Source organism: Stegostoma tigrinum, chromosome 2 (assembly GCF_030684315.1).
Source record: "Stegostoma tigrinum isolate sSteTig4 chromosome 2, sSteTig4.hap1, whole genome shotgun sequence".
Taxonomy (NCBI): Eukaryota; Metazoa; Chordata; class Chondrichthyes; order Orectolobiformes; family Stegostomatidae; genus Stegostoma; species Stegostoma tigrinum.
In genome coordinates, this window is record NC_081355.1 from 39,472,867 (window position 1) to 39,487,530 (window position 14,664).

General features: G+C 39.5%; 1 protein-coding gene across 3 annotated transcripts in view; it reads right to left on the reverse strand.

Annotated features, from left to right (window-relative positions):
• The window catches only part of nedd9 (neural precursor cell expressed, developmentally down-regulated 9), a 57,484-nt gene extending 45,119 nt beyond the window's left edge, over positions 1 to 12,365 (reverse strand). The window contains exon 1 of one of the 3 annotated variants that reach the window (XM_048562853.2): positions 11,885 to 12,365. In XM_048562853.2, the coding sequence (XP_048418810.1) occupies positions 11,885 to 11,896 (12 nt within the window). In that variant the 5' untranslated portion in view covers positions 11,897 to 12,365. The remainder of the gene's footprint in view (positions 1 to 11,884) is intronic. The other 2 variants (XM_048562844.2, XM_048562864.2) reach the window with 2 other exon arrangements.
• Between the last annotated feature and the right edge of the window lie 2,299 nt (positions 12,366 to 14,664).

Here is a 14,664-nt window from a genome sequence, read left to right on the forward strand (position 1 = left end):
TGGTTCCAAGTACAAAAAATTTGTCAACAAGTACTCTAGTTTAACTAATAATAAAATATAAAGAATGTCAAAGAATTTATACCTGGGCACTAGACATTGTAAACAATAGGTTTATAATAAAGTAAGCTTCAGTAAAAAAAAACATTTTTCAACTGTATGTTAATGAAATTAGCCAACCATATGATCAAGATAATTTTCATCTGATGAAAACTCCTAATTGCTCCATACTTTGGGTGGCCCAATGGAGAATGAGAATGTTGCAATGTATTGAAACTGAGGCTGTAAAATTTAAGTAAGTCTTGTAGTTTGCTTGAAAGTAATTTGCTTAGTAAATTCTACACAGCATGAGTTTTAAAAATAATGCTCACTCTTTTAACTCTTTTGTTGGTCGTTATGTTTAACCCTTTTTATATTGCTCCCTTTAAGTTTTATTCTGCATGTCCTGCATTGCTTATCAATTTACAGCCTTGATGCTATTAAATCCAGAGCTCTTACATGGCCAAAGATGCTGGATTTCAAACTACTTTTGCGCAAACCAAATGTAGAACTGCCAAGACTCTAAGACTGAATGCTGGCCTGACCCTTGATAAATAGTTCTCCTAAACCAACATCTCATCAGGTCCTAGCTTATGCAAAACCTAATCCTTGGTAAGGTGGTGGCAGTATTGCTGTATAAATTTGCTGCGGTAAACAGCATGAAAACTAGGTCCCAGCCTATGAATGTTTGGCAACCTTAATAACTTAGTACAAAGTGTAAGATATACTGGATGAAGCAGGTGCAGTGATTATAGACATCACGTACACTGACATCATAAAATCCCTGTGATCAACAACACGTACACAATGTATACATAGTACAATTTACAGATTGATTAAACTGTATGTTTTATCAATTGGTTTTCATAGTGGGAGCTCCCCTAACAAACCCAAACACCAAAATGATGTCTCTATTGATATTTGCACTTTTCATCTGACACATACCATGCAGAGTCCTGTGACAAACGCCTATTGGGATGTCTGCACAAAGTGAGACAGTTTAGGCAAAGTGCTTCACAAAACACATCTATGAAAGCTGCATAAAGAATTCCACCTCTTGGGTCATTTCCAAAATTGCTCAAAATCACGTGTTTAGACGTGTAAATTAATACTTTGGGCCAGTGTTCACTAGTGAGAGGAATGCTATGAGTGTAAAAATTCAGGGAGAAAGCCTGCGATACAACTAAAATTAGCAAAGACAAAGAGGAGGTTCTGATTGGTCTGGCAAGCTTAAAAGTAGATATATCTCCAGTGTTGGGTGAAATGTATCACAGGTTGTTAAGTGAGACAAGGAAGGAAATAAAGCAAGGATGCTTACAAAAAGTTGATTCTGCCGTGGCTACAGGAGAGGAGCCAGACGACTGGAGGACAGCTAATATGGTACTGTTAGTCCAGAAGGCAGCAAGAGACAAATCAGGGAACCACAGACCTGATTGTCTAGAAGAAATTGAGGGATTGAAGATAACATGTAGTTAAGCCAGATGGAAATCTAGCCTTTATTGGTATGGAATGTCTGGAATTCTTTACTGCACAGAATTGTGGTGGTTAGATCACTGAAAGTATTTAAAGAGGAGGTAGATAGATTTTTCAAACAGGAGTTGAGGGCTACAAGCTGCTAACACGAAAGGGGAACCGAGACCTGAGACAGATCAACCATCATCTGTTGAATGATGAGGCAGGCTTGAAGGGCTGAATAGACTACTCCTCGTCTTGTTTCTTATGTTCATATAATTACGAGTGGCAACCTTTACGAGGTTTCTTCTCACCGTCAGACTCAGTCTCAGCAGTCAAAATATTCTGACACCCAACTCCCATCGAGGAATTCTCTCGCGACTTTATCGATGAGTACTTTTTTGATTTTTTTGAAGATTTTTTCCCCCATTGTCACTAACTCATTTATTAGGCAATGCAGTCACATTTGTGCTGACCTATCGGCTGTTTGGACTCAACCAGAAGCAAAATCAAAAGACTTTATCAATATAATCAATAAGTGTCACTCTTTATTAAACTTGAAGCCACAGCACACAAAAAAAAGTGTAAATTTCCTAAATATCATGTTGTTTAAACAAGAAGAAGACAACAGACAGAAGTAATCGAAGGTTAACGACAAGTTCGTTTTAATATAACTAGCATACACTTCCATCTGCAAGATTCCATTACTCTAAATACACCTTCCAGTGACTGGTGAAGTCATGGCTGTTACGTTTTCATTGTGTATGAATAAAGCTGAAATGTTTCGAGCAGGCCGTTACCATCATTTTGTCTGTATCTCAGATCTCAATCTAAAATTTAATTTTAAAACTGACATCTGTTCGTTACAAAGCACTCACTACACTTTTGCTGTTAAATAGCTCCTGAGCCTATGTAGCTTTAAGTTAGAGATTCCACATTAATTTGCAAGGAATTCATCACCTCTACGGCATAAAGCTTTTTTGGTTTCCTGTCAGCCGAGTTTTCCTTTATTGACAGTTTTAGAACTACTCTTTTCTTTTGTGGCCTCTCTCTTTACTTTGCAGTCTCTTTCTGGATCACCTTTTAATCCCCCTCTCCCCATCCCCGAACAGCTTCCTTCTGGTTGTATTTTCCTTACATCCTCCCTTTCCCTGAAATGAAGAGGGCTTTTTTTCCCTCAGAGGATGATGAATCTGTAGAATTCTTTACCATTGAATGCTGCCAACATTGGGTTCTTAAGTATCTTCAAGGCTGAGACAGACAGATTTTTAATCAGTAGGGGAATCAGGGTAATGGGGCAAAGGCAGGAAAGTGGAGTTGAGGATCATTAAATTAGCAATTATCTCATTGACTCTGCTCTGCCACTCAATGGTCTGAATGGGCTACTTCTGCTTCTACATCTTATAGTCACCCTCCTTGCAGCCTCCATCTCCACCCACCCGTGCAGCCTCATTTACTGCACCACACCCCCAAACCCATTACAGCTTCTTTTATTCCCTCTACTTATCATTCAGTTTCCATCTTCACACACCCAAGTTCAGACCTATTCTTAACCCACATTCATTACTGAATGGGGCCACATTGTTTCAATAGTTAGGAGTCCTCAAACTCCTCTAACAGAAGATTATTCAACAGTGTATAACTGAAGCTTGACTGTCCAGTATTATTTTCAGACAGGATTCTCCTCATTGACACCTGAGGATTGGCATCAAACTAGTCTGGGACCCATACAGTGATGTGATAGCAGAAAATCTTTACCTGCTGAAAATCTTTCCAGCTCAGCGAGCAAACTCTCATCCAGAACCTCAACCTGAGCTACAAATCTTCTCAAAACTCGCTATCTTTACCTGTCTTTGAGGTTTGCATATGACTGACGTTCATCAGAATGATGTAAACCGCAGCTGTTAAAAAAATTCTCAATCTCCAGATGGAATTTCTGACTCCAAATCGAAAAATCTGCCCTACACTCCAATTCTTGTGCACCCTTTGGCCAACATTTTCCCAAAACAAACTGTCCTAACTTTACACATCATCTCTTGAATCATTAAACCAAACTAAAACATTTTAAAGCAGCTTATTGAGACCTGGAATATCTCCAGAAATATCAAAGGGAGGATCAGTAATTACTTAATGTAAAGGCAGTCAAGTAAATTGTGGCTGTAAAGCTCAGTATTTCTTAAGTGGAACCTCATCACAATGTGATTACTTTGCTGGCACCAGTTTCCAAAGATTAGATTGCTCTGACATTAGACAGCCACAGACCTCATCACGATGATGCTCAACACTTGGAGTAATTACTTTTACATGGTTACATAATGTCACCATTTATATTACTTATATTGTAATGTCAGAACAAGTGGTCATTAACTGCACTGTTCTGCTTTTTGGCATTTCTTTCCATTGCTATTAGGGTTGGACTGTGATTTCAGAGAAGTGCAATTAATAGAGGTTGTCTGCTTCTGAAATTTTCAATAAGGGATTGTTTTTCAGTGAAATGTAGCAATCACCCTTTATAACTACCTCAGAACAGATCTATATTACAGAGACGTACAGATGTGATCCTCAAGGCAAACATTTAGTTAAGACAAAAATATCTTGTCCAACTTATACCAGTCCCTCGACAGATCTGACAAGGTGCAATTCCCAATATTAAGGTAATCCCAAACAATTTATCATCAACAGGCTATGCTGATGTTGCTTTGAAACACAACATTTACTGGCAGATCCACTTTAAGTGTTCAATCCAGGCTTCTCTTTAAAACTAGCTCAATACAACCAATACTTTTGTTGTAAATATTCATCTTACCCAAACAAATTAGTAAGTTGATTTAATAAATTCTACGTCTGGCCACAGTAGTACATGGTATGTTGAGCTGAAAGCCAGGAGCAAAATTTGAGACATGAAAGTATTTCCACTTCAAACAAATGGAAATGCATCAGTCTGATGAAGGCCCGTACAGGTAGTTGTGCTATAATACGTGTTTTGTTAATGTGAACTGGTTGCAACACAACTGATGAACAATGGACAGTGTTTGGATAATGCAAACTTTCTGCTGTATAGATAGTGATTTTTTTATCGCGTGAGGTCACACAGGAACGCAACCATTACGTTGTACGACAACCACCTATACACTTGCAGCATTGTATTCCAGCCTTGAGTGCCTGACTAACTTGCTATGTCTCTAGAATTTTTTCTTTTTATGAAAGTATTAATTAATTGTTTGAACAGTGCTTGAGACAGTGCTGGAGATAACACCCAATGGACTGGGAAAATAGAGAATGTGCTTTCTGGACCATAGCAATCTCAGAAATATTGTTGCACCAATTCAGTATATCTTTGCTTGAAGAAAATAATCCTGAAACCTTCTCTTCTATACCAGACTATTCTCAGCTTCTCGACCACATTCTTGGCATGGCAAGGCAACATCTCAGAGTAAGGTGGCTGGTGAGGAATCCTTAGTGAGACAGTGGCAGTGGCATGGTCTGGCAGTGGAGCCAGGGACTCCTGATTGCAGTAGACCCAGTGCTTGGACTCCTGGCATCATCAAGGCAGCAGCAGAGCTGGGACCCCAAGTTGCAAGGCAAATTTGGGTTCAGCACAAGACCCAGCATCAGCACTGGTGGTGGCATTGGTGAGATGGGCGCAGTGGCAAAGAGATGGTGCCAACTCCTACATTGGTGGATCTGGTCCAGGCTACAATGAGGCAACGGAAGAGGAATGGTGGCACAGGTGTCATTGGTGAGCCGGCTCAGGGCTCTCTTTCAGTTATACCATTTATCCTTTTTATTCTTAAACTATTCAAAATACCACCAGATTACGGCAATGGATTGTGGTGCCTATTGAAACTTTTCATTAATTTTTATTATATTATTCAGTATAAAATGAAAGTGACAGTAAATAAATCATTCATTCATTCAATGCTGGACAGTGCATAAAACAACCACGATTTCCAGAAAGGCTTTTCTAGTAATTAACTCTAAATCTTTTCCTGTATATCAGACTTACAAATAAAACACCCAAGTATACTTTGAAGTACAACTTTTACTGGCAGATCCATCTTTAAAAAGTGTTCAATCTAGGCGGCTCTCTAAAAATCTCAATACAACCTATGCTTTGTTGTAAATATTCATCATATCCAAATGAATCAGCAAGTTGGTTGAATGAAGTCTACCGTCCAGCCGCAGTAGTACATGGTATTATAAAGCCGTTAAGTGGCAAGGCTGATACTTTCATGAAGAGGTTATGTGGAGAATGTGGCTGTAGTACATTCCTTCTGTTGTTATCTGTATAACAGGAAAGTTGCAAACAACCCCAAAAGTGGTACATTTTCCATCAATTCAGATTATGAAAGCAAGTATAATTTGGAAGCTGATCCATTTTGCATTTCCCTCTTAGCAAAATAATACATATAGTTATTAGAAACTTAGACAATGTAGAGTGTCAGAAGCCCTGAGGATAACCCGGCAGTTCTCAAATACCAAACACCTAACTTTAACCCCTCATCTCATTCAAATGCAGAGAACTGAGTGTATTTCCAGGTTAAAACAGAGAGAACTTTCTGTTCCTTGATTGAGCATGGCATTCATAGTGGCTGCCATTTTAAGTCCAAAGTTTCAAGGCTGAGGAACTGCAGCAGCATAGGTAAAAGCCATAAAATTATAAAAAAAAAGTCTATTGATGTAATTCAGACTCCAATAAAATTTTAATGAGCAATTTCATCTAAAACATGCCTCACGATAACAATAGACATCTCTGAGCAGAAGGTCCAGTAAGGAGTTGTGAAACCCAATGGTTTGGTTTTATAAAGGTTTCCTTGTGGACCAGGAGAAGATGTTGCACTCACAAGTATGAGTTAAAAAAGCTTTGGCTTCCAAGTCACTCTACTGGCTCCCAACTTTGACCTCTCGGAGCCAGTTCAAGTTAGGGCTTAATACTTCTCAATCACTACTCATGCAGTCACGCAGCATGGAAACAAATCTTTTGGTCTAACCGGTCCATGTTGACCATAATCCCAAACCAAACTAGTCTCACCTGCCTGCACTTGGCTCATATACCACCAAACATTTCTTTTTCATGTACTTATCTAAATGTCTTTTAAATGTTGTAATTGTACCTGCATCCACCAATTTCTCTTAAAGTTCGTTCCACGCGTGAACCACACTGAGTAAAAGAAGATTGTCCCTGATGTCATTTTAAAATCTTTTTCCTCTCACCTTAAAAATATGTCCCCGAGTCTTGAAATTCCCTAGGTAAAAGACACTCCCTTATCTATACCACTCACGATTTTTTTAAACTTCTATAAGGCTATCCCTCAACTTCCAATGCTCTAGTGAAAAGAGTCTCAACGTATTCAGCCTCTCCTTGTAACTCAAACCCTGCATTCCCAGAAATCTTCTGAATCCTTTCCAGCTTACTAATACCCTTCCTATAACACAGCAACCAGAGCTTGACTCATTTACACATACCACATACCATCAGTCCACCTATGTTACCAACAGACTGATTCCCCACGCAGTCCAATCTGCACATTCACAAATCTCTGCATAAAGTAGCTAAATTTAAATTCTAGCTTCTCAGTTCTTGGGAGTTTGTGACAATTGCATTCTAATCGACGTGTTCCGAGATACTGTTAAACACTGCTGGAACAGTTGGGTCTTCAACCCAGGCCTCCGTGCTGAGAAGGTATAGATACTACACCATATTTTAACATTGACCCCCACTGTTTACTGAGAACAACTGATAGGGATGGTATTTGCAAGTTGTTAACTGAGCACTAGATGGCTCCCTTAAGGGAGTAAATGCATTGCAAAAAAAACCTATTCCTCAGCTTCTGAAACTGCTTTTGTTATTAATTTGGCTGCATGCTCAAAGGGTCTTGGCAATAAAAACAGTTAGTCATATCCACAGTAATGAGTATTTATTTGGACGTAACAAAGACTACATGTATACTCAAACACCTGTTAGTGCAGTCAAATATGACAACAGTACTCCAGACTGAAAGCTTCCTTCAGCCAACAAACAGTTTGTAACAACTGAAGTAATACTTGAGTGTTATAGTTTGTTAGTGTGCCAGCACATTGTGCCACTGAGGAGAGTAACATGTGAACTTTCTGAATTCCCCACAGCAGGAGGCAGATGTTTCCTCGAAGGGACAGTGAGAGTTATTCATCACCAGCACACCACTGCTGGCCCCAATCACCTCCGCAGCGACTGCTTACAGGAGCAGTATCTAATAATCTTGTTTTCCTGGGCTATGGATAATAAAGCAGAGCCTTGGTGGAGTAGGGGATTATAAGTAGTAGGTATTGGATTTATATCCATGTCCCCATTAATTTGCAGTTAACCTAAGTTGCTGGTCCTAACAGATCTCAGTGTTCTGACTTAAAATGATCAAACAACTGACAAGCATATCACAAACATTATTAAACCTGGCCAACAAGCAAATAAAAACATCAAGTAAAATTCAGGTGAAAGGCAGAATTTCAGGGATCAAGGGCAGTCATCTATTGCAGATGCAGCAGAAAAGGTGGAATCAGCTGATCTCTCGCCGTCCTGTAAAAATTATTTTTAAACCAACCTCTGGGCATTTTATGACACAATTCTAGACCAGCTGGGAACTGAACTTGGCCCAGAGGTGGGACCAGAATGTAGTGAAGATCAGTACCTGAAAACCAATCATTACTGCTGTGACAATTGTGAAAATGTTATCAAAGACTACACTACAGAAAAACCTTGGAGTAACTCAGTAATATTGATGGGAGACCTACAATACATGGAAATGACCAGTTTACATTCACAATAACCTGTGTGTCATTGCACAAGTCACAACTTGTCCCACAGGCTGAGGATGTCTGTATAACTCAACAAATAAAAACCTACACTTTAGTCTCCATGGATGAATTCACCTAATTTGGAGATGGCCAGACTAATTAGTGAACATTGGTTACGCCGCTATGGAGGGAAAGATACAGGACACCGATGTGGTGCATGCGTGGATGTTTTGTGGTAAATGACAGGAGGCAGGACCTGGTTCAGCTGGATCTCCATGCATTTTAAACCTTCTTTCCACATGGTGCTAACATCTGAAACTGGTGGGATGTCATCAGTCTCTAGAAATACCATGAGTTCCAAACATTGAACAGAGTAAATCAATTGATAGGAGAAAATATGCACTCACAGAGTAGCTTTCATAATCTCAGTACATTCTAAACACTACATACCAATAAGTACATTCCACAGTGAAATCACTGTGGTAGTATAGGAAATTTGTTAGAAAGGCGGTTGGTCCAAAACCAATATAATAATTTTGAATTGTTTGAGAGATCTTCAGCCAGATTAATACAACCCCATAGAAGGTGCTGCTCCAAACATCTTATACCTCTATAGATGCTGATGCAAGGTAGTGTCTTAAATGGTACTGGACCCTATCCCAATCATGTAAATGACTCCACCTTGAGGGCTCAGAATGTCAGGGCAGACTTGGTGACTGGAAATCTTACCTTACTAGAAAAGGTTTCCAGGAATTTCAGGTCCCATGTCTTTTTAATTTGGATCTAACAAAATGTCATAGGTTACACTGTAACCTTGCCAATAATTTAGATCAATTTATCTTTGGCTTTAACTAACCGTTTATAAAGCCTTTAATAATATAATTTGAAAATTCAACAGCAGTTTGGCAAATACAGCCCATGTAAAGTTGTAGTCATTTGGCTAGTGCTTTTCTTTTCAAAGCTCAAAATAACTGAAGAAGGGACTATTTATCTATTTGTCAATTCATAATGAATGTAAAACAACAACCAACTGTATGTCATGCACAACTGTGCAGAGTTAAATTCTTGTCATGTGGGCAAAATATCCTCATGCAACATATACACACAGACAAAATATTTTTACGGCATACCATTCCTGTGGTTTCAGGCTGATCTAAAGACGAATGGGATAAAGTGCTGAATTCACAAGATTTTTGAATGCCAACACAAATCCACCAGTGTGAACTGAGCTCAACTGATTTATCCAACTCATTGACACCAGTCATCAAGACTGTATATCCATCTCCTGCTGTACAACCATGATAAATATTTCATAGTTTTTGTCCAAATTTAAGCCTTTCTTTCCACACCACACACATTTTCACAGGTGGCAGCAACACTTAGTGCATTACTTAAATGACTTTGGGTATTTGAGCTATCTAGGGAAAATAACATCCAGGAACAGTCACTCTGACTGAGATTGTTCGTAATGTCCTCAGTGCATGGACAGAAGTTTATTTCAATTGCACATTCTGAAAATTTCAATGGTTTACTCTCAGACTATTTGCCAGACATAGGATACATACTGTTAAGCATGAACACCATTATAAATGCATTGAGATCTAGGAAGCACAATTTAAGAAGGATGTTTTGGCCCTGGAGGAGGTCCATTGTAGGTTTACAAGGGTGATACTGAGGTTTTGACAGTTAAGAAGACAGATTAGACAAATTAGGCTTTTATTCTCTAGAATTCAGAAGATTAAGAAAATGACAGATTGGAGAAGGATACATGTTTTCATTGGTTGAATATTCTAGAACCAGGGACATAGCCTAAGAATCAGGGCTAGGCCATTAAGAAAAGCACTTCGGTATGCAAAGAATCATGAAGATTTGGAACTCTTCTCCTCAGACTGTGGTCAATGTTGATTCGGTTTTAAATTTAAATCTGAGTTAGGTCATTTTTTCTCAAGCAAAGGTATCAAGGAGCCCAAGGCACGCATATGGAGTTAGGCCACAGAATAGCCATGATCTTATTGAATGGCAAAGCAAGCTCAAGAGGCTGAATGGCCCACTCCTGTTCCTACTGGTCCTATGTTAAGAAACCTAGAAGTGGAATATTTTATTGCATTCTAATTTTCAAATCAAAACGTGGTATGTTTTTAACAAATATATAAATAAATTAAATTGGCACCAAAAGAGAGATAATCTAGCTCAGGAAAGAAGGGAAATTGAACTTGACAGTGTATGGGCCTAGTAGACGACCACAGAACTATCTAATCGCCTAGGCCCACAAATGAGCCCCGTCTAAAAGGCGATTCAACATATGGTGACACAACAGTAAAACGCGACGAGCCCTTCAATCTTATTCCTAAACACGACACGACAGACCAGCCCTATATTTTTCCTTGTCTGTCAGATTGATTTGGTATTTGACACTGTTGTGAGGCGTATCGTCATAATAACACCCCTCGGCGACAGAATTCGCATCCTTTCCCCTTTTACAACATGTAAATACACAAGTCGTAACTCTTCACTGCCTCTTCACTTCATCAGTTGAGAGAACGCAATTCGAAGAAAATGTCTGGCATTACAGGAGATCAAGTGTAGGAACCTGGGAGAATTCATTTCAAAAGATCTCAGAAGGACTGCAATTGTGCTGAGACTGATTCTGAAATGAGGGGGCAGAACTCTTCAGAAGTGATTGCTGTTAGGGACTTCTCTTGAAGAGAGATCACGGCCGTTCGTACAGAAGTGAAGGATATGATGAGATTTTCAGAGAGTGGGTATTATGGAGTGGAACGAAGAGCCGCTAACAAAATAAAAACTCGACGGAAATGATTCAGGCAAAATATTAAGAGGGTGACAAAACAGATAGGATGGATTATCGGAGAGGGCGCTGTGCTGGAGTTCAGGAAAGGGGCTGGTCAGTTTCCTGCCAGCAGACAGGTAAACGTGTAGAGTAGAAATGTAAAGGCATGTCGGCAGCTGAATAGACTGTTCGGTGGGTCGATCAATTTTTGAAATCTGAAATTTACATTCCGCCCTCAAGTGGTATCAGAAGGCACCACAAGCCTGCCCTCTTCCGTTGCCTTTGCTTGTGTTCTTAAACTAAGTTGCTTTGGAATATCTTGAATGTCCACTCAACGGAGTGTTATGGAACAGAATGTACAGGTACGTAAGGAGCTATTTAACTAATCAGCGCAGACACAGAATACCACATCAACTGGAATACTCGTGAAAAATCCGCATACTGTAACCCCCTCACAGATGGTTTTCCAGTCCCACTCGCTACTACATATGTAGATTTTTTTAATGCAAATCTTCTGCGAAGAAACAGATTTTCCTTTCAAAAGGATTACATGGCTGTATGTGAAGTTACACATCACACAGTGTTTTCAGACTGAACTAAAAACATTAGGTAACAACCTACCTATCCCACCCGGATATCGTCTTCCTAAAACCAAGCGGGGCAATCTGACATAGCTCTAGTGTGTTAAATTCGCATTTAGCGGTTAAACAGGAGCCGCTTGAAGTAACTCAGCGAGCGTTTGCAGTTGTAACTTTCAGTCAACGACTGCTTCTAGTTCTCGGCAGACGCCTGCAGCCAACACCAGCATGTTTGCAAAAAAAGTAAACACCATTTTACCTTGTGCTTCATTTTGATGATCCTCCCAAGTGTCAAACTAATCCTCGGTCTGCAGGGTGCATTCGACACTTATGTTCTGAAACGTATCACAAGCGAGTCATTGCGAAAGCGAAGAGTGAGGTTGTGGAAAGCTGGATCTGCACTGGGTTCTCTCCCCCACCCCGTTCCGCAAACACGCCTTACAGCTCTGCATATTTGCATGATTTGCACAAATCGGCTTCCTATTTGCTCAGGGTAAACAATGCAATTATATCGGCAGAAGGTAGTTCTTCCCAGTGACCGGCAAAGGGAGATTTGACGAGAAAGTTTGAATGTAACAGCCTGATCGAAGTTCCGAAGAGAAGGAATTATTTGTCAGACTACTCAGGCTTTAGTGATAATATTAAAACAATAAACTCCAAGAGCGAGTTCTGAAAATCCAATTCCTGTGACCTAGCAACCGTCAAGTCAGCCTCCTAAAATGGATTCATTTCAAAGCCTCGTGCACAACATGCAATTTCTCAAAAAGAAACGTTTTCTGTTTATAATCCCTCCTAGTGACTTCCCCCACGTTTTGTTTCAGTTCCGTTTCAGCGTGAATTTCAAAGAAATATGACAATAAGATTCCAAGGCACTGAGAGATGGAGTTGCATAACAAGCGCTGGGAAGAAACTTATCATACATTACAGTCCCCGCTTGTATATTTAGCTCCATAAAATAGACAGATTAGAAAGTTAAGTGTAGTCCAAGAGAAGATTACAATATGTGTCTGAAATTGGTTCAGTGGATGGTGCGAATTGTTATGGGTAGTGGTGGTTTTGGAGCTAATGATCTGCTTCCCGTGGGGTTCATAGAGGTCAGTTTTGGATTCCTTACTGTTCGTGTCATAGATCAGTGATTTAAACAAATATGTAAGAGGCATAAGAAGTTTGCAGATGAAATGAAAATTCACCATATGGTAGATCGTGAGAAAAGAAGGAAAATATCAATGGACTTCTCGGGTGCGTAAAATATTGGTTATTTAGAAGTCAGTCTGAAGAACGATGAAAAACACATCACAGGAAAACAAACATCAAATGGAGGACGAGTAGAATACCAAGAAGTATAAAGAAACAGAGAAACATTGAAAGTGTATGCATACAGATCTCTGAAGTTAAAAGTGCAGGTAGATAAGGTAGTCAAGACATTTTTTATTTACCAAGGGCTGAATACAAGAGATGGAGATTAAGCTAGAACTGTACAAAACAGAAGTCACACACGCAGTGGTGGTCACCACATTGCAGCAAGGATGTGATCGTGATAGAGACAATGTAGAAGAGATTTCCAAGGATCTTTCCAGAAATTGAGAATTTTAGCTATTATGAAAGATTGGATAGGCTTGGTTTGCTCCTTTGGTACAGAAAATGAGTATAAAATTATGATGGGGCCTAACAGAATGAACAGGAAGAACATATTTGCCGTAGCAGACAGATCAATAACCACAGGACTAGATTTAAAGAATTTGGTAGAAGGATTACAGGGAAGTTCCTTTTGTCTAGGGGGTAGGAAGGATCTGAAAACCACTGCCTAAAAAGATAGTAGCAAAATTTTGATCACCTTAGTAAAAAACATCTGATATGCCCTGAGGAGCTATAATGTACAATGAAGAGCTGCAAAATGAGATTAGACTGGACAGCTCCTTTTTAGACAACACAACAGGATGGGTTGAATGACCTCCTTCCATGCCACTAACTTTCTGCATTTCTATGTTAAGAAAACTCAGTCTTTTCTTTGAGCTTTGAAAGAGTTCATTAATTAGGTAGCTGAGGAGTACCTTAACAGCTTAAGAATCTCATTTGAGATATGAATGAGACCACTGTGTCTATATATTTTGTTTGTGATTTAAAATCAACCTCTTTTTAAAACAGCAAAATACAAAAACAATTCAATAAAAATATCAAGCAATTCACATTCTGAATACAGAGCAATGAAGGTGTTAGAAAGTTAAAAGGCAAAAATCAGAATCATACTAATAGTAGTAAATTCCCATTGAACTAAAATTATCTGAATGCACTGTCCTCTATAAAAGGATGTGGGGGAATCTCACAGTGGAGAACGCTACTACCCTCTGAAAACGAATAAAAATTCATAAGCACAAGCAATTCTTTCACTTGTCACTAACTTCACATATTAGCATGTCTTTACACATAAAACATAGAACAGTACAGCATAGTACAGGCCTTTCAGCCCACAATTTTGGGCCGACCTATTATCTTACTAAGATCAAACCACCCTGCATTCGCTACATTTTACTATCCTCCATGCGCCTATCCAAGAGTCTCTTAAATGTCTCTAAAGTATCTGGCTCCACTACCACTGCCAGCAGAGCATTTCACATGCCTATCACTCTCTGTGTAAAGAAACTACCTTTGACATCTCCCCTATACCTTCCTCCAATCACCTTAAAATCATATGGAATTCATTGCCACGGAGTACAGTGGAGGCTGGGACGTTAGATGCCTTCAAGGCAGAAATCGACAAATTCTTGATCTCGCAAGGAATCAAGGGCTACGGAGAGAGTGCAGGGAAGTGGAGTTGAAATGCCCATCAGCCATGATTTAAATGCGGAGTGGACTTGATTGGCCGAATGGCCTTACTTCCACTCCTATGTCTTATGGTCTTATGCCCTTTAGTAGTCATTTCCATCCTGGGAAAAGTCTCTGACTATCCACTCTATCTATACCTCTCATCATCTTGTACACCTCTATCAAGTCGCCTCTCATCCTTCTTTGCTACAATGAAAAAAGCCCTAGCTCTCTCAT